This window comes from Salmo trutta, chromosome 28 (assembly GCF_901001165.1).
Source record: "Salmo trutta chromosome 28, fSalTru1.1, whole genome shotgun sequence".
In the NCBI taxonomy this organism is placed as follows: domain Eukaryota; kingdom Metazoa; phylum Chordata; class Actinopteri; order Salmoniformes; family Salmonidae; genus Salmo; species Salmo trutta.
Window position 1 is genome coordinate 32,027,217 of NC_042984.1, and position 27,812 is coordinate 32,055,028.

The 27,812-nt window shown below is 41.8% G+C and overlaps 1 protein-coding gene across 3 annotated transcripts in view; it reads left to right on the plus strand.

Moving 5' to 3' along the window:
• Nucleotides 1–22,235, plus strand: part of sycp2 (synaptonemal complex protein 2) — an 80,917-nt gene extending 58,682 nt beyond the window's left edge. For 2 of the 3 annotated variants that reach the window (XM_029719646.1, XM_029719647.1), the window contains exons 36-46: nucleotides 1,301–1,603; nucleotides 1,938–1,995; nucleotides 13,509–13,637; nucleotides 13,854–14,012; nucleotides 14,731–14,912; nucleotides 16,683–16,777; nucleotides 17,110–17,209; nucleotides 17,531–17,589; nucleotides 20,164–20,242; nucleotides 20,741–20,797; nucleotides 21,776–22,235. In XM_029719646.1, coding sequence (XP_029575506.1) covers nucleotides 1,301–1,603; nucleotides 1,938–1,995; nucleotides 13,509–13,637; nucleotides 13,854–14,012; nucleotides 14,731–14,912; nucleotides 16,683–16,777; nucleotides 17,110–17,209; nucleotides 17,531–17,589; nucleotides 20,164–20,242; nucleotides 20,741–20,797; nucleotides 21,776–21,847 — 1,293 coding nt within the window. In that variant the 3' untranslated portion in view covers nucleotides 21,848–22,235. Of the gene's footprint in view, nucleotides 1–1,300; nucleotides 1,604–1,937; nucleotides 1,996–13,508; nucleotides 13,638–13,853; nucleotides 14,013–14,730; nucleotides 14,913–16,682; nucleotides 16,778–17,109; nucleotides 17,210–17,530; nucleotides 17,590–20,163; nucleotides 20,243–20,740; nucleotides 20,798–21,775 lie in introns of those variants that run through there. The other variant, XR_003870261.1, reaches the window with a different exon arrangement.
• Nucleotides 22,236–27,812: the final 5,577 nt, after the last annotated feature.

A 27,812-nucleotide genomic window follows, 5' to 3' on the forward strand; every position in this document is an offset into this window, starting at 1 on the left:
GCAAATCAATCCCAGAACAACAGCAAAGGACCTTGTAAAGATGCTGGAGTAAACAGGTACAAAAGTATCTATATCCACAGTAAACCAAGTCCTATATCGACATAACCTGAAACGCCACTCAGCAAGGAAGAAGGCACTGCTCCAAAACCGCCATAAAAAAGCCAGACTACGGTTTGCAACTGCACATGGGGACAAAGATGTCCTCTGGTCTGATGAAACAAAATAGAACTCTTTGGCCATAATGACCATCGTTATGTTTGGAGGAAAAAGGGGGAGGCTTGCAAGCCAAAGAACACCATCCCAACCGTGAAGCACGAGGGTTGCAGCATCATGTTGTGGGGGTGCTTTGCTGCAGGAGGGACTGGTGCACTTCAAAATAGATGGCATCATGAGGAAAGGAAAATTATGTGGATATATTGAAGCAACATCTCAAGACATCAGTCAGGAAGTTAAAGCTTCGTCGCAAATGGGTCTTCCAAATGGACAATGACCCCAAGCATACTTCCAAAGTTGTGGTAAAATGGCTTAAGGACAACAAAGTCAAGGTATTGGAGTGGCCATCACAAAGCCCTGACCTCAAGCCTATAGAAAATTGAAAATGCGTGTGCGAGCAAGGAGGCCTACAAACCTGACCAAGTTACACCAGCTCTGTCATGAGGAATGGGCCAAAATTCACCCAACTTATTATGTCGAGCTTGTGGAAGGCTACCCAAAACGTTTGACTCAAGTTAAACTAAATTGTTTAACTTGAGTCAAACGTTTTGTGTAGCCTTCCTCATGATGCCATCTATTTTGTGAAGTGCAATGCTACCAAATACTAATTGAGTGTATGTAAACGTCTGACCCACTGGGAATGTGATGAAAGAAATAAAAGCTGAAATAAATCACTCTACTATTATTCAGACATTTCGCATTCTTAAAATAAAGTGGTGATCCTAACTGACCTAAGACAGGGATTTTTTACTAGTATTAAATTTCAAGAATTGTGAAAAACTGAGTTTAAATGTATTTGGCTAAGGTGTATGTAAACTTCATCTAATGTGTTATATTCTCCTACATTAATTTCACATTTTCAAACTTCAAATTGTTTCCTTCAAAATAGTATCAATAATATGCATATCCTTGCTTCAGGTCTTGAGCTACAGGCAGTTAGATTTGAGTATGTCATATTAGGCTAAAATTGAAAGAAAGGGTACGATCCTTAAGTTAACAGTATTATTTAAAAAATATTATGATTTGTGGGACCAACCCTATTGGCTTCCCACATACTGTACATCTCGCTCTCTCTCTTCCACCCCAGCTGAGCCCAATCCAGCCCGCTCTCTCCCTGGCCCAGTCTCCCCTCTGCACTCCCTCCCAGCTCCTCTTGACCTCCACGGCCCTCCAGAAGTCAATGCTGCCCTCCCCTCTACTCCAATCACAGCCCTCTCCAGGAGAGACGAATCAGTTCACCCTCCATTTTGGCTCCCCGGGCCAGCCCGAGTCCGTCGACAAGGAGTCGCTGGTCTCCAGAGTGAAGCTGAGCCAGTCCTCGTCCAGGTCAGAGATCTCATCGACCCGAGTGGAGGTGGTCAACCCGGCAGCGCTGACAACCGCACTGGAGGTACGGATACTAAGGGCCAGTTTGCGAGAATTAAGCCTAGTCCCAGAATAAAAAGTTATTTCAATGCAGATTCTCCATTGAGTATGCATTGTCGCCCAGTACTAGGCTTAATCTGTGTCCGGGAAACACGGTTTCTGTGTAGTAGGCACTAATTTGCAGTGTCTGCCCGAGCACTTCATAACCAGGAATTAACTATAGGGCTGTGTCTAAAATAGCACCCTTTTCCCTATGTAGTGTACAATTTATGACCATCGGGCTCTGGTCAAAAGGAGTGGACCAACGCCATATTTCTAACGCAAACTTCTGGGTTAACGTATGACTGTGTTTCCCCTAGAAAACCCCATACTCCGAGCGAAGGAACAATCTGGATCAACGCAGCTTTCACCTGTCAGGTAAAAGACCACAGCTGAACGCCCTGAAAGAAAATGCTCTTATTAACACCAGTGTCCACAAAGACAACAATAGGTGGTAAAAAAATGTATGCACAAATTGTGCTCTAAAGCAGGGATCATCAAATATACTGCTCAAAAAAATAAAGGGAACACTTAAACAACACATCCTAGATCTGAATGAAAGAAAGAATCTTATGAAATACTTTTATCTTTACATAGATGTATGTGCTGACAACAAAAATCACACAAAAATAATCAATGGAAATCCAATTTATCAACCCATGGAGGTCTGGATTTGGAGTCACACTCAAAATTAAAGTGGAAAACCACACTACAGGCTGATCCAACTTTGATGTAATGTCCTTAAAACAAGTCAAAATGAGGCTCAGTAGTGTGTGTGGCCTCCACGTGCCTGTATGACCTCCCTACAACGCCTGGGCATGCTCCTGATGAGGTGGCGGATGGTCTCCTGAGGGATCTCCTCCCAGACCTGGACTAAAGCATCCGCCAACTCCTGGACAATCTGTGGTGCAATGTAGCGTTGGTGGATGGAGCGAGACATGATGTCCCAGATGTGCTCAATTGGATTCAGGTCTGGGGAACGGGCGGGCCAGTCCATAGCATCAATGCCTTCCTCTTGCAGGAACTGCTGACACACTCCAGCCACATGAGGTCACGCATTGTCTTGCATTAGGAGGAACCCAGGGCCAACCGCACCAGCATATGGTCTCACAAGGGGTCTGAGGATCTCATCTCGGTACCTAATGGCAGTCAGGCTACCTCTGGCGAGCACATGGAGGGCTGTGCGGCCCCCCAAAGAAATGCCACCCCACACCATGACTGACCCACCGCCAAACCGGTCATGCTGGAGGATGTTGCAGGCAGCAGAACGTTCTCCACGGCATCTCCAGACTCTGTCACGTGTTCAGTGTGAACCTGCTTTCATCTGTAAAGAGCACAGGGCGCCAGTGGCGAATTTGCCAATCTTGGTGTTCTCTGGCAAATGCCAAACGTCCTGCACGGTGTTGGGCTGTAAGCACAACCCCCACCTGTGGACGTCGGGCCCTCATACCACCCTCATGGAGTCTGTTTCTGACCGTTTGAGCAGACACATGCACATTTGTGGCCTGCTGGAGGTCATTTTGCAGGGCTCTGGTAGTGCTTCTCCTGCTCCTCCTTGCACAAAGGCGGAGGTAGCGGTCCTGCTGCTATGTTGTTGCCCTCCTACGGCCTCCTCCATGTCTCCTGATGTACTGGCCTGTCTCCTGGTAGCGCCTCCATTCTCTGGACACTACGCTGACAGACACAGCAAACCTTCTTGCCACAGCTCGCATTGATGTGCCATCCTGGATGAGCTGCACTATCTGAGCCACTTGTGTGGGTTGTAGACTCCGTCTCATGCTACCACTAGAGGGAAAGCACCGCCAGCATTCAAAAGTGACCAAAACATCAGCCAGGAAGCATAGGAACTGAGAAGTGGTCTGTGGTCACCACCTGCAGAACCACTCCTTTATTGGGGGTGTCTTGCTAATTGCCTATAATTTCCACCTGTTGTCTATTCCATTTGCACAACAGCATGTGAAATGTATTGTCAATCAGTGTTGCTTCCTAAGTGGACAGTTTGATTTCACAGAAGTGTGATTGACTTGGAGTTACATTGTGTTGTTTAAGTGTTCCCTTTATTTTTTTGAGCAGTGTAGATTCAGCCACAGGCCAATTTTCTCTTGAGCGGATGGCCTTGAGGCCGGAACATAATTACAAATTTATACACTGCAAATTGACCGCAATAAGCCCAAACGGATATAATGTTTTACTAAAACATAAGTTTCAAAACTTGCTTACATTTGTATACGATCACGTGTGTCTTATGCGTGGGAAAACTCTTAAACAGATTTCCAAAATCAAAATCACTTGGAGCTGATTTCCTGGTGTTATGTCCAATAATGAATATTATAATTTTTGGCGCAGAAAACGTAGGGGGCCAAATAAGACCACCAGTTGGAAAACCCTGCTGTAAAGGATTATGGCACTCAAAATTATGATTTCTAAATATTACAATTAATCTTATTTAAGATATTTTTTGTGGGGGTTTACATGATGACCACCAAAAAACAACACTTGTTTAGTTTACATTTAATAGGTACAATTTAAACATCTGTCTATGGCAGTGGATAAGAATGCAGAAGTTTGTACTGAAGCACCACAAGCACACTAATAAACATGGGCTGAATGAATTAAACTTATTCTCAAAGTAAATCTGAAACTGCGCAAGTCACAAGGTCACAACCAATTCAGTGAAATGCAGTTTGTAATGTCACCAAATAGGTGTCAGCGTCAGCATTTTTATTGAGTGGATTCACTACAGTGCTTTATGAAAACAAGTACCTTATGGCAACCTTGCAATTAAAGTGTGCTATGTTCTTTTATAGCTCAATAGTTATGACAAGCATGTGCTAGCTGTTCGTTAAGACAATGTTTTCTTGTTGAAACCATCATGTAAATTACACTGTTATTCAATACAAAATCGATTGGCTATATATTTCAACTGCAAATGGCATGCGCTGATGACTGAAAATGCTTGCCACACTGGTTTTAGTCACACGTTCTAATTTAGCTAGCTAACAATCTACCTTATGAATGCAAGCACATGGCCTGAATGATATGTCTGCGCCAAGTGTCTTGCTTTATGCAGATTGCACACTTCGGAAAACTAACTAAATAAACTCACTAACATAATAAGCCCATACAGTAACAGTGTTATTTTTGTATCAAGGATGAGTGTTCACACATACTTGCTTGCTAGCTAAGTCAGGGGTCTCCAACCTTTTCTAGCATGAGAGCCATTTCTTTTAAATAAAAGATGTCGCAAGCTACAATTTTTTTTTTAAAGCTTTCAAATAGGTACATTCTTCTCGCCCCTGGGTCTTTAGTGTACAAGATATATCTGGTAAAATAATGGTTAATAAACAACTCCAAGGGGGGCTCTATAAAAACATTTTCTTTACCCCAAATAAGTTTTTTCTTTTCCAAAATTATGTTCTCAGTTTTATTTTAACTGGTTTTATATATTTTTTTGGTTTTTCACTCAATTACAATGGTTCATAGAGAAACAACAAAATTGGATGTTCTGAGTCCATGTCCAAGCTTAACCTCTATGGGCTAGGTGGCACGTCACTGTCCCACTCTATTCCATTGCCAGTGGAAGGGCGTGGCGCGAAATACAAAACCTCAAAAATGCAATAATTTCAATTTTTCAAACATATGACTATTTTACACCATTTTAAAGACAAGACTCTCGTTAATCTAACCACATTGTCCGATTTCAAAAAGGCTTTACAGCGAAAGCAAAACATTAGATTATGTTAGGAGAGTACATAGCCACAAATAATCACAGCCATTTTCCAAGCAAGCATATATGTCACATAAACCCAAAACACAGCTAAATGAAGCACTAACCTTTGATGATCTTCATCAGATGACACTCCTAGGACATTATGTTACACAATACATGCATGTTTTGTTCAATCAAGTTCATATTTATATCCAAAAACAGCTTTTTACATTGGCATGTGATGTTCAGAACATGCATTCCCACCCAAAACTTCCGGTGAATTTACTAAATTACTCACCATAAACGTTGACAAAATACATAATTATTTTAAGAATTATAGATACAGAACTCCTTTATGCAATTGCTATGTCAGATTTTAAAATAGCTTTTCGGCGAAAGCACATTTTGCAATATTCTGAGTACATAGCTCAGCCTTCACGGCTAGCGCATTTCGAGACAAAAAAATTCTAAATGTTCCTTTACCGTACTTAGAAGCATGTCAAACGCTGTTTAAAATACATTATGGTATTTTTCTCGTAAAATAGCGATAATATTCCAACCGGACAATAGTGTATTCATTCAAAAGGAAAAAGAAAAAAACAGCATGTTCGCGGGACCGCGCATATCCAATCTCTTTGTCACCAGGCAGACCACTGACAAACTGAGCTACCATACTCTGCCAAGAGACAGGAGACACCTCAATCCGCTTTCTGAAGGCTTTAGAGAGCCAATGGAAGCCTTAGAAAGTGCAACGTAACCCCAGAGATACTGTAGTTTCGAAAGGGACTAGAAAGAAGAACTACAACTTCTCAGACAGGGCACTTCCTACTTGGAATTTTCTCAGGTTTTTGCCTGCCATATGAGTTATGTTATACTCACAGACACCATTCAAACAGTTTTAGAAACTTCAGAGTTTTCTATCCAAATCTACTAATAATATGCATATTCTTGTTTCTGGGAAAGATTAGTAACCAGTTTAAATCGGGTACGTTTTTTATCCGGCCGTGAAAATACTGCCCCCTAGCCCAGACAGGTTAAATCACATCAGAATACCTTTTTTTGTGGGGGACTGGAAGAAACCTAACACTTTAATTGCACATCTAGCAAGTGAGGAATGTGCCGTCTAATCTGCTGGTCTAGCAATGGTTCTGCTGCTGCTAATTTCATTGCAACGTTTGCAAATAATAAATAGATACAAATGATATACTTACTCATGATATACTTCTGCCAGGTAAGCCTACTTTGCAGTTAACATTTAATTGAGGTTTTAGGGAAAGTATTTGTCAACCCACAAGACGGTTATCACACCAACTGGTTACACACGGATTGATAGACAAACATTCACCACAAAGACAGACGGGGGCAATATTGCTGGAAATTAATTGGCAGATATTGTGTTAGGTTTGTAATTTTTAAACCAAGTGTAGGATAATGTTGCGTTGATTAGATCAGGTATTCCCAAACTGGGGTACGCGCAATGCCGTCGGGGGTACGCCAAATAAAAATGTGATTCATTTGGGTGAGGTTTTTTTCTCGTCTGAGTAGCCTCGTTTCACTGCCTAAAATAAAATGAAACCATCTAGTGTTCAGCAAAATAACAACACAATGTCAAAAACTGGTGCCTAGTCAAATAATTAACATCCAGTCACATTAACAGTTACTCTCTCACGGGAATTCCACTAACGGTCCTTATGTAGCCAAACATTGCTGCTGCTCATTCCGTTTGCTCAAAAATTGATAAATGTGACTCACCACATGGATTCAGTCTTATGTAGCAACATTTTAAATAGTTTTTTTTAATTTATTTTTTTACATTTCATAGAAGTATAGAGCTACGAAATGGTATATCATACACAGCATTTGTTCACACCCTCTTAAGCCAGCCCCACCCATCTCTTTCAGGATTCACATGAGGGCATGTGCTAAACAGTGAGTAGTGTAGTAAAGATTAAGACTAAAAGTGGTAGTAGCCTACAATAAGGAACATTTCCAGGTAAACAGAAAGTATCCAGATAAAAATATTAGATGACGCTTACGCATACACACTTGTCTAAATTGATGGGTCATGTGAAAGAAATGCTTTAACCCCCAGCCACATCCAGTGGTGGAAGAAGTACTAAATTGTCATACTTGAGTAAAAGTTGTAGCAGGCTCAAGGGTGTAGGGTTTCCACATCACCAAGTTCAATAACAAAACATGCACCAGTAGCACAATGTGAATGGGGAGTTTTAGGTGTTTTTGTACACTGGGGAAGAAGGGAGAATTCACCAATTACTTCACAGTACACAAGCCGTTCTCGTTGTCCATTCCATTCTCCAGGGGTAATCCTAAAACTCGGGTCCTCAGCCAATCCGGTTCGGTACACCAGGGTGATAATCTCACAGATATTGTTCTCTCTTCTCCCACTCTTCATAACACACATTTTTCTCTCCATTCTCTGCCCCTTTTGTGCAGGCCGCTTCCTCTTTTATCCCCAAGCACTCCCTGGCTTAATGATACACAGCCTCGCATCGTTGGGGCAGGAAGTCCATATAAGGCTCGGGGATGGAGCCAGCGGGCTGCAAGATATCTCCCCTCAATAACCACTCCCCTCACCTCTCCCTGCCGTCTGCCACAAAGTATAAATCATTTCAAATTCCTTATATTTAACCAGACGGCAAAATTGTATTTTTTTATTGACGGATAGCCAAGGGCACAATGTACTTAAGTATCAAAAGTAAAAATATAAACCATTTCAAATTTCTTATATTAAGCAAACCAGGCGGCACAGTTGTATTATTATTCTTTTTTATTGACGGAGAGCCAGGGGCACACTCCAACACTGAGACATAATTTACAAACGAAGCATTTGTGTTTAGTGAGTCTGCCAGATCGGAGGCAGTAGGGATGACTTGGGATGTTCTCTTGATAAGTGTGTGAATTGGACAATTTTCCTGTCAAAATGTAACGAGTACTTTTGGGTGTCAAGAAAAATGTATGGAGTAAAAAGTACATCATTTTCTTTACGAATGTAGTGAAGTAAAAGTTGCCAAAAATATAAATAGTAAAGTAATGTACAGATACCACAAAAAACTACTTAAGTAGTACTTTAAAGTATTTTTACTTAAGTACTTTACACCATTGCCCAAATGCCTTCACACCATTATATTAGCATACTTTATATACTGTTACACATGCACTTAACTTATGTATGGAATACTATGTGATAAGGCCATGAAACCTGAGGTTTTTTTTTTTTTGCACATGTACATTACATAAACAGATGCATGCGCCATATATTTATGTGGTGGACACTTGATACGGTCACATGATATTGTTGTGGTATGTCACAAAATCGTGTTCGACCACACATCAATATTCATTTTATCTATCAATATTTTGCTAGGTCTTGCTAAGTGGATGGTCTCTTCAGAAGGTGTAAACAGTACAGCCCAATGGTTACTTGCATAGTAGCAATATCAGAAAAAGATAGTGTCAATATAAATAAAATATACAGTATGTACAAGAACATTATCAGTGATAGATAAGGTAGTTCTATGCATACAATCAGGGGTAAAGTGGCTGAACAGCAAGATAAACCAAAAAATTGTGGCAGCAACGTATGGCGTGTGTGTTAGGAGAGAGTCATGTGAGTAGAGCCACTGCAGATAGTGCTGATGACTGGTCCTCCAAACCACGCATGAACAAGGGAATCTATATTCGGAGAGCCTGTTTCTGTCTTGCCCTTGACTTTTGTGCAGGGCATGTGATGTCCATAGCCTCTTCGTCGCAAAACTCCCTGATCTTGTCAAAAATATAGTTTGTCTAGCTGTGTCCAGTCCAGGTGGTGCTTTTAAGGGCAGATCATCTATGGGAGGAAGGATGTCAGCGTTGCGCAGCAGCTGAAACCTGGTCCCGACAGTCCGAACGCTCCTTGGCGACAACATCAGGCTCCAGAGCATTGAAGATGTACAAGAGGGAATATCAACAAAAAATCAGAAGACATTACAACCCTGCACAACATCAATTCACCTCCCCAGTTTAGATAAGAATAACCTCATACAGTGAAAATATTTTTTTACCTGAAGTGCTGGTACTGTTTGATCTGTGACAGAGGCCTGAAGTACGGAGTCAGGTGTTGTTGCCAGCCATAGCTTTCCACCAGCACCGTACCATCCTCCAGTCCAACCAGCTGTGGGATGTTGACCTCTGTAGCTAAATTCTTACCTGTATACATGGATGAAAGCTTCACGGCAGACTGCAACCCCTTTTACAAGACATCCTGTGTTGTTTCCGTTTAGTTTGCACAGCTTGTTTGGCCCGTTGTGTTCCACTGAATTCTATGTGTTACAGCTGGATGAGTCAACAGACTTGGCGGACCTGGCACAGCTCCTCGTATACAGTTGAAGTCGGAAGTTTACATACACCTTAGCCAAATACATTTAAACTCAGTTTTTCACAATTCCTGACATTTAATACTAGTAAAATTCCCTGTCTTATGTCAGTTAGGATCACCACTTTAAATTAAGAGTGAAATGTCAGAATAATAGTCGAGAGAATGATTTATTTCAGCTTTTATTTCTTTCATCACATTCCCAGTGGGTCAGAAGTTTACATACACTCAATTAGTATTTGGTAGCATTGCCTTTAAATTGTTTAACTTGCATCAAACATTTCGGGTAGCCTTCCACAAGTTTCCCACAATAAGTTGGGTGAATTTTGGCCCATTCCTCCTGACAGAGCTGGTGTAAGGTTTGTAGGCCTCCTTGCTCACACACGCTTTTTCAGTTCTGCCCACAACTTTTCTATGGGATTGAGGTCAGGGCTTTGTGATGGCCACTCCAATACCTTGACTTTGTTGTCCTTAAGCCATTTTGCCACAACTTTGGAAGTATGCTGTGGTCATTGTCCATTTGGAAGACCCATTTGTGACCAAGCTTTAACTTCCTGAGTGATGTCTTGAGATGTTGCTTCAATATATCCACATAATTTTCCTGCCTCATGATGCCATCTATTTTGTGAAGTGCACCAGTCCCTCCTGCAGCAAAGCACCCCCACAACATGATGCTGACACCCCCGTGCTTCACAGTTGGGATGGTGTTCTTTGTCTCTTGCAAGCCTCCCCCTTTTTCCTCGAAACATAACAATGGTAATTATGGCCAAAAAGTTATATTTTTGTTTCATCAGACCAGAGGACATTTCTCCAAAAAGTACAATATTTGTCCCCATGTGCAGTTGCAACCGTAGTCTGGCTTTTTTATGGCGGTTTTGGAGCAGTGGCTTCTTCCTTGCTGAGCGGCCTTTCAGGTTATGTCGATATAGGACTCGTTTTACTGTGGATATAGATACTTTTGTACCTGTTTCCTCCAGCATTTTCACAAGGTCCTTTGCTATTGTTTTGGGATTGATTTGCACTTTTCGCACCAAAGTTCGTTCATCTCTAGGAGACAACGCGTCTCCTTCCTGAGCGGTATAACGGCTGCGTGGTCCCATGGTGTTTATACTTGCGTACTATTGTTTGTACAGATGAACGTGGTACCTTCGGGCATTTGGAAATTGCTCCCAAGGATGAACCAGACTTGTGAAGGTCTACAATTTTTTTTCTGAGGTCTTGGCTGATTTGTTTAGATTTTCCCATGATGTCAAGTAAAGAGACACTGAGTTTGAAGGTAGGCCTTGAAATACATACACAGGTGCACCTCCAATTGACTCAAATTATGTAAATTAGCCTATCAGAAGCTTCTAAAGCCATGACATAATTTTCTGGAATTTTCCAAGCTTTTTAAAGGCACAGTCAACTTAGTGTATGTAAACTTCTGACCCACTGGAATTGTGATACAGTGAATTATAAGTGAAATAATCAGTGTGTAAACAATTGTTGTAAAAATTACTTGTGTCATGCACAAAGTAGATGTCCAAACCGACTTGCCAAAACTATAGTTTGTTAACAAGAAATTTGTGGAGTGGTTGAAAAACAAGTTTTAATGACTCCGACATAAGTGTATGTAAACTTCCGACTTCAACTGTATGTCCATTACGTTTATGAGGGGTCAGTTAACAAAGACATCCTCTTCTGCAAACCACTGGAAACCATTACAACAGGAGAGGATATTTTTAAAGTACTGGACAGCTTTGTGACATCAAATACACTTTGGTGTCTGTACTGATGGCGCAAAAGCCATGACAGGGAGATATAGTGTAGTGGTAACGCTCTTGCAAGCATTTGCTCCCGATACCACTTGGGTACACTGCAGCATCCACCAAGAGGCTCTTGCTGCCAAGGGAATGCCTAACAGCTTGAAAGACGTTTTGGACACTACAGTGAAAATGGTTAACTTTGTTAAAGCAAGGCCCCTGAACTCTCGTGTTTTTTCTGCACTATGCATTGGTATGGGCAGCAACCATGTAATGCTTATACAACATACAGAAGTGCACTGGTTATCAAGGGGCAAAGTATTGGCTCGTTTTGTTGAATTGAGAGACGAGCTTAAAGTTTTCTTTACTGACCATAATTTTCACTTGTCTGACTGCTCGCATGTTGATGAATTTCTCACACGACTGGCCTATCTGGGTGATATTTTTTCTCACCTTAATGATCTGAATCTAGGATTACAGGGACTCTCCGCAACTATATTCAATGTGCAGGACACAATTGAGGCTATGATTAAGAAGTTGGAACTCTTCTCTGTCTGCGTTAACAAGGACCACACACTGGTCTTTCCATCATTGTATGATTTTTTTTGTGTGCAAATGAACTCAAGCTTACGGACAATGTCAAATGTGATATAGCGAAGCACCTGAGTGAGTTGGGTGCGCATTACGCAGGTACTTTCCCGAAACAGATGACACAATCAACTGGATTCGTTAACCCTTTCATGCCCTTCCTCCAGTCCACTTACCGATATCTAAACTAGAGATCCTCATCGAAATTGCAACAAGCGATTCTGTGAAACTTGAATTTAATCAGAAGCCACTGCCAGATTTCTGGATTTGGCTGCACTCATAGTATCCTGCCATGGCAAATCGCGCTGTTAAGACACTGATGCCCTTTGCAACCACGTACCTATGTGAGAGTGGATTCTCGGCCCTCACTAGCATGAAAACTAAATACAGGCACAGACTGTGTGTGGAAAATGACTTAAGACTTAGACTCTCTGTCAATACAACTCAACATTGCTGAGTTATGTGCATCCGTTCAAGCACACCCTTCTCATTAACCTGTGGTGAGTTATTCACTATTTTTGATGAACAAATAAGGTTTTATATGTAAGATGGTTAAATAAAAAGCAAAATTATTGATTATTATTATTATTATTTGTGCCCTTGTCCTATAAGAACTCTTTGTCACTTCCCACGAGCCGGGTTGTGACAAAAACTCACACTCATTCTTATGTTTAATAAATGTATCGTATAGTAAGTGTGTGTGGCAGGCTTACAGTGATGGCAAAAAACAACATTTGAGAGTGCACTGACCCTGGTGCTAGAGGGGGTATGCAGCTGGAGGTTGAATGTTTGAAGGGGTACGGGACTATAAAAAGTTTGTGAACCACTGGATAAGATAGTAGCTGGGAGCTTGTTCAGTCTGATACTTGTGAGAATTCTTTATGACAGTTTGCAGTGGAACATAGAATTGATTGTACTTTCCAAAAAATTGTCGAGCTGCTCATAGGTGGATTGCGAGCTACTGGTAGCTCGTGATTGACCTGTTGGAGACCCCTGAGCTAGGCTAACTACAGTACCTTACTGGCTAGATAGAGCATAACTACATTGCTGGCCAGCTAACGTTAACTAAGTGAAAATGTGATGAGTACAGGAGCGTATTCATTATGTTTATTCTGTTGAAAATAAGTGTCTTAAACCTAATGAAACGGGGAGGGATCTTCCTGCATTTGTCGAATAGAAACTCTCATTTTAGTTTTGCAACTGTTTGGCTAATGATTACACCCCTGGGGTTCTTGCTTGGTGAAGTGTACTTTTGATAATTGACTTATTCAAATATGCTGTCGCTGGCTGTTGCGATCTACTCACCGTCAAACCATTCCCTCTCACGTCATGACCTAGGACTGAATGATGTTCAATGAGCAGCTCATAGAGCGCCCTCTTCAGGCAACCATTATAATTGGCAGATAATATCAGTTCACCAGTTTATTGGTCAGGCTCTACTGGTTTGGTCTGGTTCAATCCTTTGATTCCCCTTTCATAGGTCCCTGCACCGGGCGCAAGCGCCACAACTCCCGCCCCTCGTCCAGTAACTCGGAGGAGGAGGGAAAGAGGCGCACACGAAGAGGGAGGCAGGCGGTCAAGATGAGGCCTAGGAAACTGTTTAAACCCAGTGAGAACAACATTTAATATATATATATATATTTATATATTTATATATTTCAACACTATATATATATATATATGTATATATATATATATATATATATATAATTTCAACAATATATGCTTTTCATGTTCACATAATTGGTGAATCAGTTTTCACTTCATAAAATAGCCCTTTATTCAACTAATTTCTCTTTTATTCAATTCTTTCCCTCCGCTTTAGCAGCCAAGCCCAACCTCCACGCTCAGGCCCAGGCATGGGAGGAACAGAGCAGCTCTGACGAAGAGGAGAAGAAAGGACATGGAACAAAGGATAGGGCCTCACGGGCAACCACGAAAAGATATCACCACATCCAGAGCAGCAAGAGCGCTCGTGACACAGGTACAGCCATAGAATTGAATAGAACACTTAAATGTGTTGCATTTCTATGGGTTCAGCGATCTACAAAACCTTAGGACAAACAGCTCCACCTGCCCCCATGGTTTTCCAGAACAAACTGTAGGTCTCACAAAAGGCACTGCTTTTGAACTCATAGTTATAGTAATGATTAGTCAAACCAACAGCCATATTTATCTTCAAGGTGCCATATGCAAAAATCGTTCTGCCATTACCTGGTTACTAAAATTTTAATAGTTTGTCTAATTTCAGTTTGTGACAAAACAAACAAGTATAGATAATCATTGTAGCATCTAAACCACTGAAATATATTTTCAATAACCAAAAATATTGTATTTTTATGTGTTTGAAACTGGTGTACAAAACCGAAAGTAAAAGACGCAAAAACTAAACTTAAGAATGGAAAGCATAGAAATGGAGCACATAGAACAGATATACTGCTTCTTAGACTTGCTTTCAATGAGAATGACAGGTCTATAACTCAGATTTCTAGGTGAATTTGGTCAGGTCACCCAAAGAGTTACATATTGCAGCTTTAACTCTGAGTAGTTTGGAGAAGGATGCACTTGCACATCCAGTAGATATGTGTGTGAGATGGGGTGGGTGCTATTGTTAGCAAACTATTCCTCTTTGTGTGTTTGTTCATGACTGCATGTGTGTGTATTCGTAACTGTATATGCCTGCATTTGTGTGTTGTCCCTAGTCATGGACGTTTCTCCGGAGGGGGACCTGAGCCGGGTGGTGTCGTCCCACATGGTGACGTCGTCCAGCTGGGAGGCCGAGGTGGACGTGGAGGCCGAGGTGGAGGGTGAGCTGGGTCACCCCCCTCACGACATGGGCAACATGTGTCGCCAGTTCAGCTCCGAGCTCCAGAGGAAATTCCAGGTTGCACCCATAGAAAATAGAATGTTTTTTTTTTACTTCCTGCTTTACTGCTATGGGTACACTCAATATGGCCACTGGTCCACCCATCACTGACCCACCCATTGACTTCAATGAGAAGGATATCTATTTATTTGGTTGGACACAAACTAACAGGAGAATATGTTTCTAAACGTTTCTACATTCATGTGGATGCCACCATGATTACAAATAGTCCTGAATAATTAGTGAATAACAATGAGTGAGAAAGTTACAGATGCACAAATATCATACCTCCAAGACATTGATGATAATGCCCGTTTGTTGGGAGGGAGTTTTGGCCTTCCATGGTGGCATCACCATGCGGTAAATGAATGAATAGATCAATAAGAAATAGAGTTACAAACCTTTCTGCCAATAACAGCCCATTTTCAGTTTTCCACCCACTCCCAGACAGTCCTAGCAAAATTTTTGCTTGAGAAATTGCTCTTTGCTAAGAAGTTGTTTTTCTTTCTTTTTGACCATCTTATTTGAAAACAATCACAGTAAGGTACTTCATTGTTACCCAGAAATTATAAAAGAAAATTGATAAAAACGGCTGCATTGGACACTTTAAAGGATCACATTTGGGATCTAGCTAAGGAATGATTTTAACAAAATGTTTTACCAATATGTTTTTGGGCTTTTTATTTTTTTATTTTATTTAACCTTTATTCAACTAGGCAAGTCAGTTAAGAACAAATTCTTATTTACAATGACGGCCTACCAAAAGGCAAAAGGCCTCCTGCGCGGACGGTTGCTGGGATAAAAAATATATATAAGACAAAACACACGTCACGACAAGAGAGAACACAACACTACATAAAGAGAGACATAAGACAACAACATAGCATGGCAGCAACACATGACAACACAGCTATTTTCTGGAGGTGGAAATTATGGTGTCAGCATCCTTTTATTTTAATTCATTTTGGATGAGAAAGTCCTTTTAAAAAGTCACCCGAACTGAGCTTCTCAGACCTACATAAAGAATTATCCAGGGTGGACCACGGACCCCCAAAACAAGGTGAGGAGGCCCGCTCAACCATCCCCCTCCGAGACCTTTTCCCCCACTGCTACAAACGTTTTCAGAGGAAACACTGCTGTAGGCTACTTTCGAAACAACACTGTATAACTCAAGAAGATCTAAATGCATATCCCCATAAACTGATTGAGATCAAATGGTTGGTATGCAGATGCTCCATGGCCGTTTCACTGGTAAAACTTGAAGAATTGTCATTCATGTTTGAGAGTGTGAAATGTGAAGGGAAGGAAACCACAAAAATGTGTGCATGAAGTAGAGGTAAGGAAACACATGGTCAGAACGTGATCCGCACATGCACAGAAGCGTCGGGAGATAAAGGTCAGGATCCGCAGCCACTGCCTTTTTAAAAACCTACTGTTTTCTTGATGCCCCGGTGTAGCTCCCCTGCAAAAGTCCCATAGGCCTTTAAGTTGTAAAATCCTGAATTTCCCCTTTAATGTTAGATTATTCCTTACCTTGAAAGTAGTCTATGAGCCAGGAGAAACTGGAATCCAGCCACTACAATCTTCAGCTAACTTTAGCCACCACTAGCTAACAATCAATGGAAGTGAATGGGGCATGTGCTCAGTTGTTAAAATTTCCTGGCTTTTTCATCTAAAATCTCCATATTTGATTTGATGTCACTTAAAGGTGATTTGGCCTTTGTGAATGGGATTTTGTATTCTATGGGAGACCCTAAATATGTTCTACTTACCTCTTACATGTGTCAGAATCGCTCCAAACGTATGGAGCTGTACACCAAGCAGTCTCTGAAGACCGTCCAGCAGCACGTCTCTTCCATCAGTGTGAAAGTTCAAAACTACAGGTCAGTTAGTATACACTCAATAGTGAACTGGCAACCGCAGAGTTGCTGACATCAATATCTCAGGTGCCACTGACTGCCTATGTACCCTTGAGCAAGGCACTTTTAACCCTTTACCTGCTCCAGGGGCGCTGCTCTGCGGCTGACCCTGTGCTGCTCCCAGCCTGTTGTGTATGGTGGGGCTGGGTACTGTGACAGCAAAAATTACAAATGTCCATTGTCTCTGTATAATCGACCAAGAACATCTCAATCTCTCTGTCAGATTGTGGACATGCAATCTCCCTTGGTCTCCTCAATATCTCTCCCCTTCCTCCTCCCCCTGTCTGTGTGTGTAGGTCTCAGAAGCTGGAACAGGTCAGGGGTGTTCTGCTGAATGAGATCAACAACTTGGAGGAGGACGAATCCACTCTAAAGAACATGGAGAAGGAACTGACTGTAGGATTACTTACATTACATTGACATTGTAGTCATTTAGCAGATGCTCAGTTGGTCGCATGTATGTGGTGGAAACTGACCAGGGCCCTTATAATATGGATATCTGCATTCCTTTTAAAACGGTAAATCAACCTTGCACAACAGATTTAACATTGTTAAATTCCAACATTAACAGTATTTAATAGTAAGAGGCCTCCCTGACAATGCAGTATACCAGTATTCCAACCCTTTCAGGTTTGGATTGTCTGGGAAATCCTCCTATGCTTTAGTTGACTGTATGTTGATATAATCAGTGTTATCAGTTCACTTCTCTCTCCTTAGACATACTGGAGGAAGCAGTCTGTGGCTTTCCACTCCTACCAGGAGAAAGAGACTAGAAGGTGTGTGTGTTTCTCTGCCACATTCAGGGAGTGAAAAGTCCCAGGTGGGAAAATGTTGTCCCACCTGCTCAAACAGACACACTGCAAAGATTGCAATTTAGCCTCTAGTCCTCCCCTGCTCCATTTCAAAAGGACCACATAACACATTGTATAATTTTTTTAACCTGGGGAAATTAACTGTGACCAAAAATACAAGTATCTCTGTTGTCAATGAGGCCAGATCTCTGTCTCAAAAGAACTGAGTTATTTGTTTCTCTGGGATGTGGTCATAGCATGCCTAGTCACATGACTGTTTAGAACTGAAGAAAAGTATCTCAAAGGCTAGAGCTGCCGCTTTCAAGGAGTGGGACACTAATCCGGATGCTTATAAGAAATCCCGCTCTGCCTTCAGACGAACCATCAAACAGGCAAAGCATCAATACAGGACTAAGATTGAATCCTACTACACCGGCTCTGACGCTCATCAGATGTGGCAGGGCTTGAAAACTTTAGCCGATGTGAGCGAGACCTTTAAACAGGTCAACATTCACAAAGCCGCTGGGCCAGACGGATTACAAGGTCTGGTACTCAAAGCATGCGCGGATCAACTGGCAAGTGACTTCACTGACATTTTCAACCTCTCCCTGACCGAGTCTGTAATTCCCACATGTTTTAAACAGACCACCATAGTCCCTGTGCCCAAGAAAACGAAGGTAACTTGCCTAAATGATTACTGCCCCGGAGCACTCACGGTAACCATGAAGTGCTTTGAAAGGCTGGTCATGGCTCACATCAACACCATCATGCCGGAAACCCTAGACCCTCTCCAATTCGCATACCGCCCCAACAGATCCACAGATGATGCAATCTCTATTGCACTCCACACTGCCTTTTCCAACCTGGACAAAAGAAACACCTATGTGAGAATGCTTTTCATTGACTACAGCTCAGCATTCAACACCCACAAAGCTCATCACTAAGCTAAGGACCCTGGGACTAAACACCTCCCTCTGCAACTGGATCCTGGACTTCCTGACGGGCCGCCCCCAGGTGGTATGGGTAGGCAACAACACATCCGCCACGCTGATCCTCAACGCTGGGGCCCCTCATGGGTGCATACTTAGTCCCCTCCTGCACTCCCTGTTCACCCATGACTGCGTGGCCAAGCATGACTCCAACACCATCATTAAGTTTGCTGATGACAACAGTGGTAGGCCTGATCACCGACAATGATGAGACAGCCTATAGGGAGGAGGTCAGAGACCTGGCAGTGTGGTGCCAGGACAACAACCTCTCCCTCAATGTGAGCAAGACAAAGGAGCTGATCGTAGACTATAGGAAAAGGAGGGCAGAACAGGCCCCCATTAACATCGACAGGGCTGAAGTGGAGTGGGTCGAGAGTTTCAAGTTCCTTGGTGTCCACATCACCAACGAACTATCATGGTCCAAACAAACCAAGACAGTTGTGAAGAGGGCACGACAACACCTTTTCCCCCTCAGGAGACTGAAAAGATTTGGCATGGGTCCCCAGATCCTCAAAAAGATCTACAGCTGGACCATCGGGAACATCCTGACCGGTTGCATCACCGCCTGGTATGGCAACTGCACAGCATCTAACCATAATGCGCTACAGAGGGTAGTGCGTACGGCCCAGAACATCACTGGGGCCATGCTTCCTGACATCCAGGACTTACATACTAGGCAGTGTCAGAGGAAGGCCCCAAAAATTGTCAGACTCCAGTCACCCAAGTCATAGACTTTTCTCTGCTACTGCACGGCAAGCGGTACTGGAGCGCCAAGTCTAGGTTCAAAAACCTCCTTAACAGCTTCTACCCCCAAGCCATAAGACTGCTGCTGAACAATTAATCAATTGGCCACCCGAACATTTACATTGACCCCCCCTCCTTTGTTTTTACACTGCTGCTACTCTGTTTATGATCTATCCATAGTCACTTTACAAATTACCTCAACTAACCTTTACCTTTAGCCTCGTTATTGTTATGTCATTTTCTTGTTACTTTTTTTATTGAATTTTTTTACTTTAGCTTATTCCGTAACTCTTTTTCTTGAACTGCATTGTTGGTTAAGGGCTTGTAAATGAGCATTTCCCGGTGAGGTTGTTGTATTCGGCGCATGTGACAAGTGCAATTTGATTTGATTTACTAGTTTGATGGTTGTAACAATCGCCCCATATTATCAAACTTATTTCATTTCAAACTTTACATTTCTCTAGTATAGGCTACTTATCGTAATGAACAATATCAGCAAAATGCCTGCAATAAGTGATCGGTATGGTCAGTGTCAATCATTTTCAGTTTATTGTTACAGTTCTAAGCCTGACTTCTCTACTTTAAACAATGCAACACCACTGTGAGGTCATGCCCCTGATACATTCATGTCCCTCATTACTTTTTATTATTTATGAACAACTGGTGTTTTTCTATTCACAACACAACAAAAACACGCAAATGTGATAGTATTTTAATATTTCATTTTCTCCTCCCTCTCTCCTGCTCGCACTCTCTCTCTCTCACCAATGGCTCATTTGCTCTTTCGTGTGCTCTTCTTCACCTTTTCGTTCTTTGCCCTCCTCAGACTGCAGAGCCTCAAGAGTACCTTCCAGACCGATGTGTGTCACAGCCTGGAGTACGAGGAGAGGATCTTCACCTCTCAGGTGTGGACCATCCAAACTTTAGCACTAGACTTCATCTAAACTGTAGCCCCCTACTTAATCTACACTGTAGCCCCCTACTTCATCTACACTGTAGCTCTCTACTTCAATTAAAATTTAGCCCCCTACTTCAACCAAACTTTAGCCCCCCACTTCATATAAACTGTAGCCCACTATGTTGATCATAAACACAACAATTCCATACGGCACATGTACAGAGAATAAGGAAAGAGGAACAGCCGACCCACAAAATCTAAAGTACATGTCACCTTGTGTTTTGATCAATGTGCATTCCTTATATGTCTCACAGGCGTACCTGTTACAATGTTTTAGTTTTTTTTTACCTGAAACTCGGCTCATCTTTAAGCAGTAGGATTTCAGTCCTATGTTGTGCAGTATGGCATTATGCTTATCCCCATTTTCTGGTCCGTCTACTCTACCATGTAGCACTGTGAAGAGTTCAAACCTAAACAAATATTTTTTGTCACCCACTGTTTTCAGATGTGCCTGATGAGGAAAGACATGAAGTCAGTTCAGGACAGACTCTTCAAGGAAATGGTGAGTGGAAATGACAGTTGTGACTAGGCAAGACACTAAAAAAACAATTAGACCCATGTCTCTTTCCACCGCACGGCATTAAATCCCCCTAAAAAATCTGTCAGTTTAAGCTAGAGATATTTTTTTTTGTAATGGATGCATCTCAATTCACAACATCCACCGATGTTGCACTTCCGTATCTGCGGTAAAAGGTGACAGAGCTAGAGCTGCGTTTGTCAGACCATGAGACATCCCGAAAATCTCACAAAATCGTCTGTAGTGTCCGAACGGTTCGGCCCACAAACTATTATGACCCCTATGGAAAGATGAGGCTCTACGACCCCCACAAGAGTCTTGGGACTCGTCTGAAGTCGGCACAGCTGATATGCCAACTTCTGTCTGTAGCGTCCTAACAGTTTGGGCTACACACTAATATGACCCCTCTGTGGAAAGGTGAGACTCTCACGAACACGTCAATTGTTTTGCTCTAGGATGCCCACAGGACACGCAAGACTCGTCTGAAGGTTTCCCGGCACCAGTTGAAAAAATTAATGGAAGTATATCTGGAGACTGTTTAGTGCCACAAATACATGTTTAAAAAATAATATATATATATATAAAATAAAGGTTTCCTGATCTTTCTTAGAACTCTCAGATATAGGACAGACACTTCAGAACAAACTTCCTTCAGATGTTTTGGGGGGACAATCTGTTATTCAATGCGTTTGTATGGGCTAAAAGCAGTAAGTCCAAAAATATTTTTTCATATACTTCTAGGGGTCTTAAAATTAAAAATCAAATAGCTAAATTATGTCCTTCTTAAAACAATTACATATAGTTTAGTAGAACCCCCCCAGCTTAGATATATGGGTTATTAAAGAGGTCCCTCTTTTGAAAGTCCTACTCAAAGTGCTACCTTTACTAGCGCAGACTGAGACTGCATCCCCTGAGGTGTTGCAAGTGTATTTGAGGGCTGTGTTTTTGTGTGTCTCTCCTCAGCAAGACGAGGAGATACTGAGTGTGAGGAGAGGACTACAGGCTCTTTTCCTGCCAGAGGGACCGAGATTTTAAACCCAAATCAAGTACCTCTGCACATTTATAAGATATGTTTGTGTTCCGTGAAGTTTGCCCGTCATTCTACGTTAGCTGCAATCAAATTTAATATATTAAGCATGTTAAAGAAATATATACATGCCTTATTTAAAAATGATCAAATGTGAATTTATATTAACATATTTTTTTATGAGAATTTTTGTATTATTGCAGTGATGTTTGACACTGTTAATAACTTTTTATAGTTTTAACTGTCTCTCCATAAGAGTAGTATTTTCAATATAAATAATGCATTTCTGTGAAAATTGTTTGAATGGCATTTTATCTGTACAAGGTTGCCTGCTATTTGTTTGCTGTTAAGGTTGCCTAAGTTTATTAAACTTTTTAAAACATTTATTTAAAAAAAGAGTGTATTCAGAGAAACCATAGTGTACCTTACTTGGCAGGGAAAGATGAAAGCAGTATGTCAACATATTCACGTTATTCTAATGGACAAATATCAATTTCAGAATCAGCTATTATGCTTTACAGTGCATTTGGAAAGTATTCAGACCCCTTGACTTTTTCCAAATGTTGTTACGCTACAGCCTTATTCTATAATGGATTAAATAAATCATTTTTTACACATGTAAGACTATTCGCTATGAGACTTGAAATTGAGCTCAGGCGCATCCTATTTCTATTGATCATCCTTGAGACGTTTCTATAACTTGGAGTCCACCTGTGATAAATTCAATTGATTGGACATTATTTGGAAAGGCACACACCTGTCTATATTAGGTTCCACAGTTGGGAGTGCATGTCTGAGCAAAAACAAAGCCACGAGGTCAAATTAATTGTCCGTAGATCTCCGAGGCAAAATTGTGTCGAGACACAGATCTGGGGAAGGGTACCAGAAAAAGTATGCAGCATTGAAGGTCCCCAAGAACACAGTGGCCTCCATCATTCTTAAAATGGAAGAATTTGGAACCACCAAGACTCTTCCTAGAGCTGGCCGCCCGGCCAAACTGAGAAATCGGGGGAGAAGGGCCTTGGTTCAGGGAGGTGACCAAGAACCCAATGGTCACTCGGACAGAGCTCCAGAGTTCCTCTGTGAATATGGAAGAACCTTCCAGAAGGACAACCATCTCTGCAGCACTCCAACAATCAGGCCTTCATGGTAGACTGGCCAGACGGAAGCCACTCCTCAGTAAAAGACACGACGGCTCACTTGGAATTTGCCAAAATGCACTTACAGGACTCTCAGACCATGAGAAACAAGATTCTCTGGTCTGATGAAACCAAGATTGCCAATCGTCACGTCTGGAGGAAACCTTGCACCATCCCTACGTTGAAGCATGGTGGCGGCAGCATCATGCTGTGGGGATGTTTTTCAGCGGCAGGGACTTGGAGACTAGTCAGGATTGAGGGAAAGATTAACAGAGGAAAGTACAGAGAGATCCTTGATGAAAACCTGCACCAGAGTGCTCAGGACCTCAGACTGGGGCGAAAGTTCACCTTCCAACATGACAACGACCCTAAGCACACAGCCAAGACAACGCAGGAGTGGCTTCGGGACAGTCTTTGAATGTCCTTGAGTGGCCCAGCCAGAGCCCGGACTTGAACTTGATCAAACATCTCTAGAGAGACCTGAAAATAGCTGTGCAGCGAGCCTCCCCTTTCAACCTGACAGAGCTTGAGAAGATCTGCAGAGAAGTGGAGAAACTACCCAAATACAGGTGTGCCAAACTTGTAATGTCATACCCAAGAAGATGCAAGGCTGTAATCGTTGCCAAAGGTGTTTCAACAAAGTACTGAGTAAAGGGTCTGAATACTTATCCTGTTGAGGCCAGGGGGCAGGATCTTATCCCGGTATTGGGATTCATTGTCATGTGACCATGGCGGGGAATTCAAAACTGCAAGAGTAATCATTTCAAATAATCAATAATCAACTATTTTCCTCCATTTCAAAGATATATCTCCTAAATCTAACCACGCTGTCCGATTTTCAGAGGCTTTACGGAGAATGCATAAAGTTAGGTTATGTGAGGAGAGTACATTGACAATAGCTGCGTGTAATGTTTAGCCAATTCAAAGAAGGGCATCAACAGACAGAAAACTAGCTAGAATTATGCACTTACCTTTGACAATCTGCATCAGATGACACTCATAGGACATTATGTTAGACAATACATGCATTTTTAGTTCCATCAAGTTCATATTTATATCCAAAAACAGCATTTACAGTCGCGGTGAAATTCAGAATTTTTTTCGGCTCGAATGCTCCCAGTGAATCCAGCATTACAAATCACGGAATTACTATTCGAAAACATTGGTAAATTATAATATTGTCATTCAAAGAATAATATATTATCATCTCGTAATTGCTACCGAATGGCCAGATCTCAAAATAACTTTACTGGGAAATCACATTTTGCTATAAACTGGGTACTATGCTAACAACATAAGCTAAGCTATAAGCTAAGCTAAGCTATACCGTTAGCATTAGCATCATCTAATATCGATAATAACATTCTAAATATCCCCTTACCTTTGATTATCTCCATCAGAAGGCGCTGCCAGCGATCCCAGGTCCAGAACAAATGTGGTTTCTTTTGACAAAGTTCATAATTTATGTCCAAATAGTTAGCGTTCAGTAGGCTCCCACAAAATGAGGTGGGCAGTGTAAAGTCACGCCGAAAAGCTAAAAAAAAACTAGTAAATAATCTATTTATGTTTGTTCAAACATGTCAAACGTTGTTTAGCATTAATCTTTTGGTCCATTTTTAACGTGAAACATCAGTAAACATCAGTAATATTTTCACACAACCTATCAAGTGTCTAGAATAAACGATTATGACAAAGACACTCTTCTCAGATTCATGCGCAGGCGCAAAAAATGAAGTGATGACGTGTCAACTTGTAAGCATTCTAATTCGGTCTGTATTCATGACAGATGCTTCCAACAACTTTCTAAAGATCGTTGACATCTAGTGGAAGTTTTTTGTTTTTTATACATTTTCTAAAAACCTGTTTTTGCTTTGTCCCTATGAGGTATTGTGTGTAGATTGATGAGTGAAAACAAACATTTAATCTAATTAATTTTAGAATAAGGCTGTAACATAATATGGAAAAATTCAAGTGGTCTGAATACTTTCCAAATGCGCTGTATGTTAGGGCTCACCAAACCTGTTCCTGGAGAGCTACCCTCCTGTAGGTTTTCGCTCCAACCACAGTTGTAACTAACCTGATACAGCTTATGGGTCTTTCTATAAACTAGGGTACCAGTGAGCATTTCTTTTAGTGGACATCTGTTTGGATCTGTTACAAAGTCATTAATAATAATTAGCCTTTTTTTCACGTGAATACATTAGGATATAAAAGGGGAACATAGATACATTCAACATAATTAATGAGTTGAATCACCTATGTTTAACCCTTTCTCATGCTTGGAGTCTTCATAGATTTGGCAAAAATTATGTGACATAAAACACTACCGTTCTTTCCTTACATTTATGATACTGCTGTTTGTCATTATATCATATACTAAAGCATTTCACAATTGAATTTACACATTGAATTTGATCCTGTAAAATTTCTGAATATTGCATGGAGGTCTTGGAAGTGCACTGTAACCTCGTAACATTTCATATCTCCCTGTGTTACAGTGTGAAAACAGTTTATGGGCACACATATCCCAAATAATGTATGGATTGCAAAATCTAATGCTTCTAACAGAAAGACTAACTTTAACCAGATGAGTCAAATAATGCATAATAGTTGTTTGATGCACATTTGATGGCTAGCTATTTAGTTACGTGGGGAAAGGATTTTCTGAATGACAGTCAAGAGCGGGTGTGATACTGCACGCGATTGAACAGTAACCAAAGTGAGGGAATTAATGTTGATCTGGAGAATTGACCAAACATTTTGGTGTCTGTTGTTACGGTAGTCAAGATAATTAGCCTATGTCATGGACAATATTGTCAAGATTCCTGAGGTAAGATTACGGTCCATGTAAATTTTGATTTTGTTTTCCAAATTAAAATGGAGCAATCGGAACGTGAAAACAGCTTCTTTATTCATTTTTGAATTGAAATGTAAAAAAAATGAAAATGGCTTGTTTTTTTGTATAAAACCCCAAAAACAACTTGATATTTAGATTTTCACATGTGGGTGGGGTTAAATGTGGAATGCCTGTCATTGGTTAAGTGCACAGCCAACACTTCCTTCCCTTTCAAAGTAGGAGTTCACCCTTCTAACTCCATTCTATGAATCTATTAATTAAATTGAGCTACAGTGCCAAAATAAGGTATGATTTCTTCATTTCTGCGTAAGATTTAGTGTGACTGCTGTTACAGTAAATGGTTAGCTGACTTGTATATCCTAGGTATCTAACTAACCATTGCTAATCTTGTTCAATGATGCCATGCAGCCAAAACAACAGTATCTATTGCTAGACTAGAGATATTCCCTTAGCTATAGTTAGTCAGTGGTTGCACATCTAACTAGCTGGAATGAAGCAAGGGTGTTTATAGTAGACATGTAAATATACTGCTCAAAAAAATAAAGGGAACACTTAAACAACACAATGTAACTCCAAGTCAATCACACTTCTGTGAAATCAAACTGTCCACTTAGGAAGCAACACTGATTGACAATACATTTCACATGCTGTTGTGCAAATGGAATAGACAACAGGTGGAAATTATAGGCAATTAGCAAGACACCCCCAATAAAGGAGTTGTTCTGCAGGTGGTGACCACAGACCACTTCTCAGTTCCTATGCTTCCTGGCTGATGTTTTGGTCACTTTTGAATGCTGGCGGTGCTTTCACTCTAGTGGTAGCATGAGACGGAGTCTACAACCCACACAAGTGGCTCAGGTAGTGCAGCTCATCCAGGATGGCACATCAATGCGAGCTGTGGCAAGAAGGTTTGCTGTGTCTGTCAGCGTAGTGTCCAGAGCATGGAGGCGCTACCAGGAGACAGGCCAGTACATCAGGAGACGTGGAGGAGGCCGTAGGAGGGAAACAACCCAGCAGCAGGACCGCTACCTCCGCCTTTGTGCAAGGAGGAGCAGGAGGAGCACTGCCAGAGCCCTGCAAAATGACCTCCAGCAGGCCACAAATGTGCATGTGTCTGCTCAAACGGTCAGAAACGGATTCCATGAGGGTGGTATGAGGTTCCGACTTCCACAGGTGGGTGTTGTGCTTACAGCCCAACACCGTGCAGGACGTTTGGCATTTGCCAGAGAACACCAAGATTGGCAAATTCGCCACTGGCGCCCTGTGCTCTTCACAGATGAAAGCAGGTTCACACTGAACACGTGACAGACGTGACAGTCTGGAGACGCCGTGGAGAACGTTCTGCTGCCTGCAACATCCTCCAGCATGACCGGTTTGGCGGTGGGTCAGTCATGGTGTGGGGTGGCATTTCTTTGGGGGGCCGCACAGCCCTCCATGTGCTCGCCAGAGGTAGCCTGACTGCCATTAGGTACCGAGATGAGATCCTCACACCCCTTGTGAGACCATATGCTGGTGCAGTTGGCCCTGGGTTCCTCTTAATGCAAGACAATGCTAGACCTCATGTGGCTGGAGTGTGTCAGCAGTTCCTGCAAGAGGAAGGCATTGATGCTATGGACTGGCCCGCCCGTTCCCCAGACCTGAATCCAATTGAGCACATCTGGGACATCATGTCTCGCTCCATCCACCAACGCCACGTTGCACCACAGACTGTCCAGGAGTTGGCGGATGCTTCAGTCCAGGTCTGGGAGGAGATCCCTCAGGAGACCATCCGCCACCTCATCAGGAGCATGCCCAGGCGTTGTAGGGAGGTCATACAGGCACGTGGAGGCCACACACACTACTGAGCCTCATTTTGACTTGTTTTAAGGACATTACATCAAAGTTGGATCAGCCTGTAGTGTGGTTTTCCACTTTAATTTTGAGTGTGACTCCAAATCCAGACCTCCATGGGTTGATAAATTGGATTTCCATTGATTA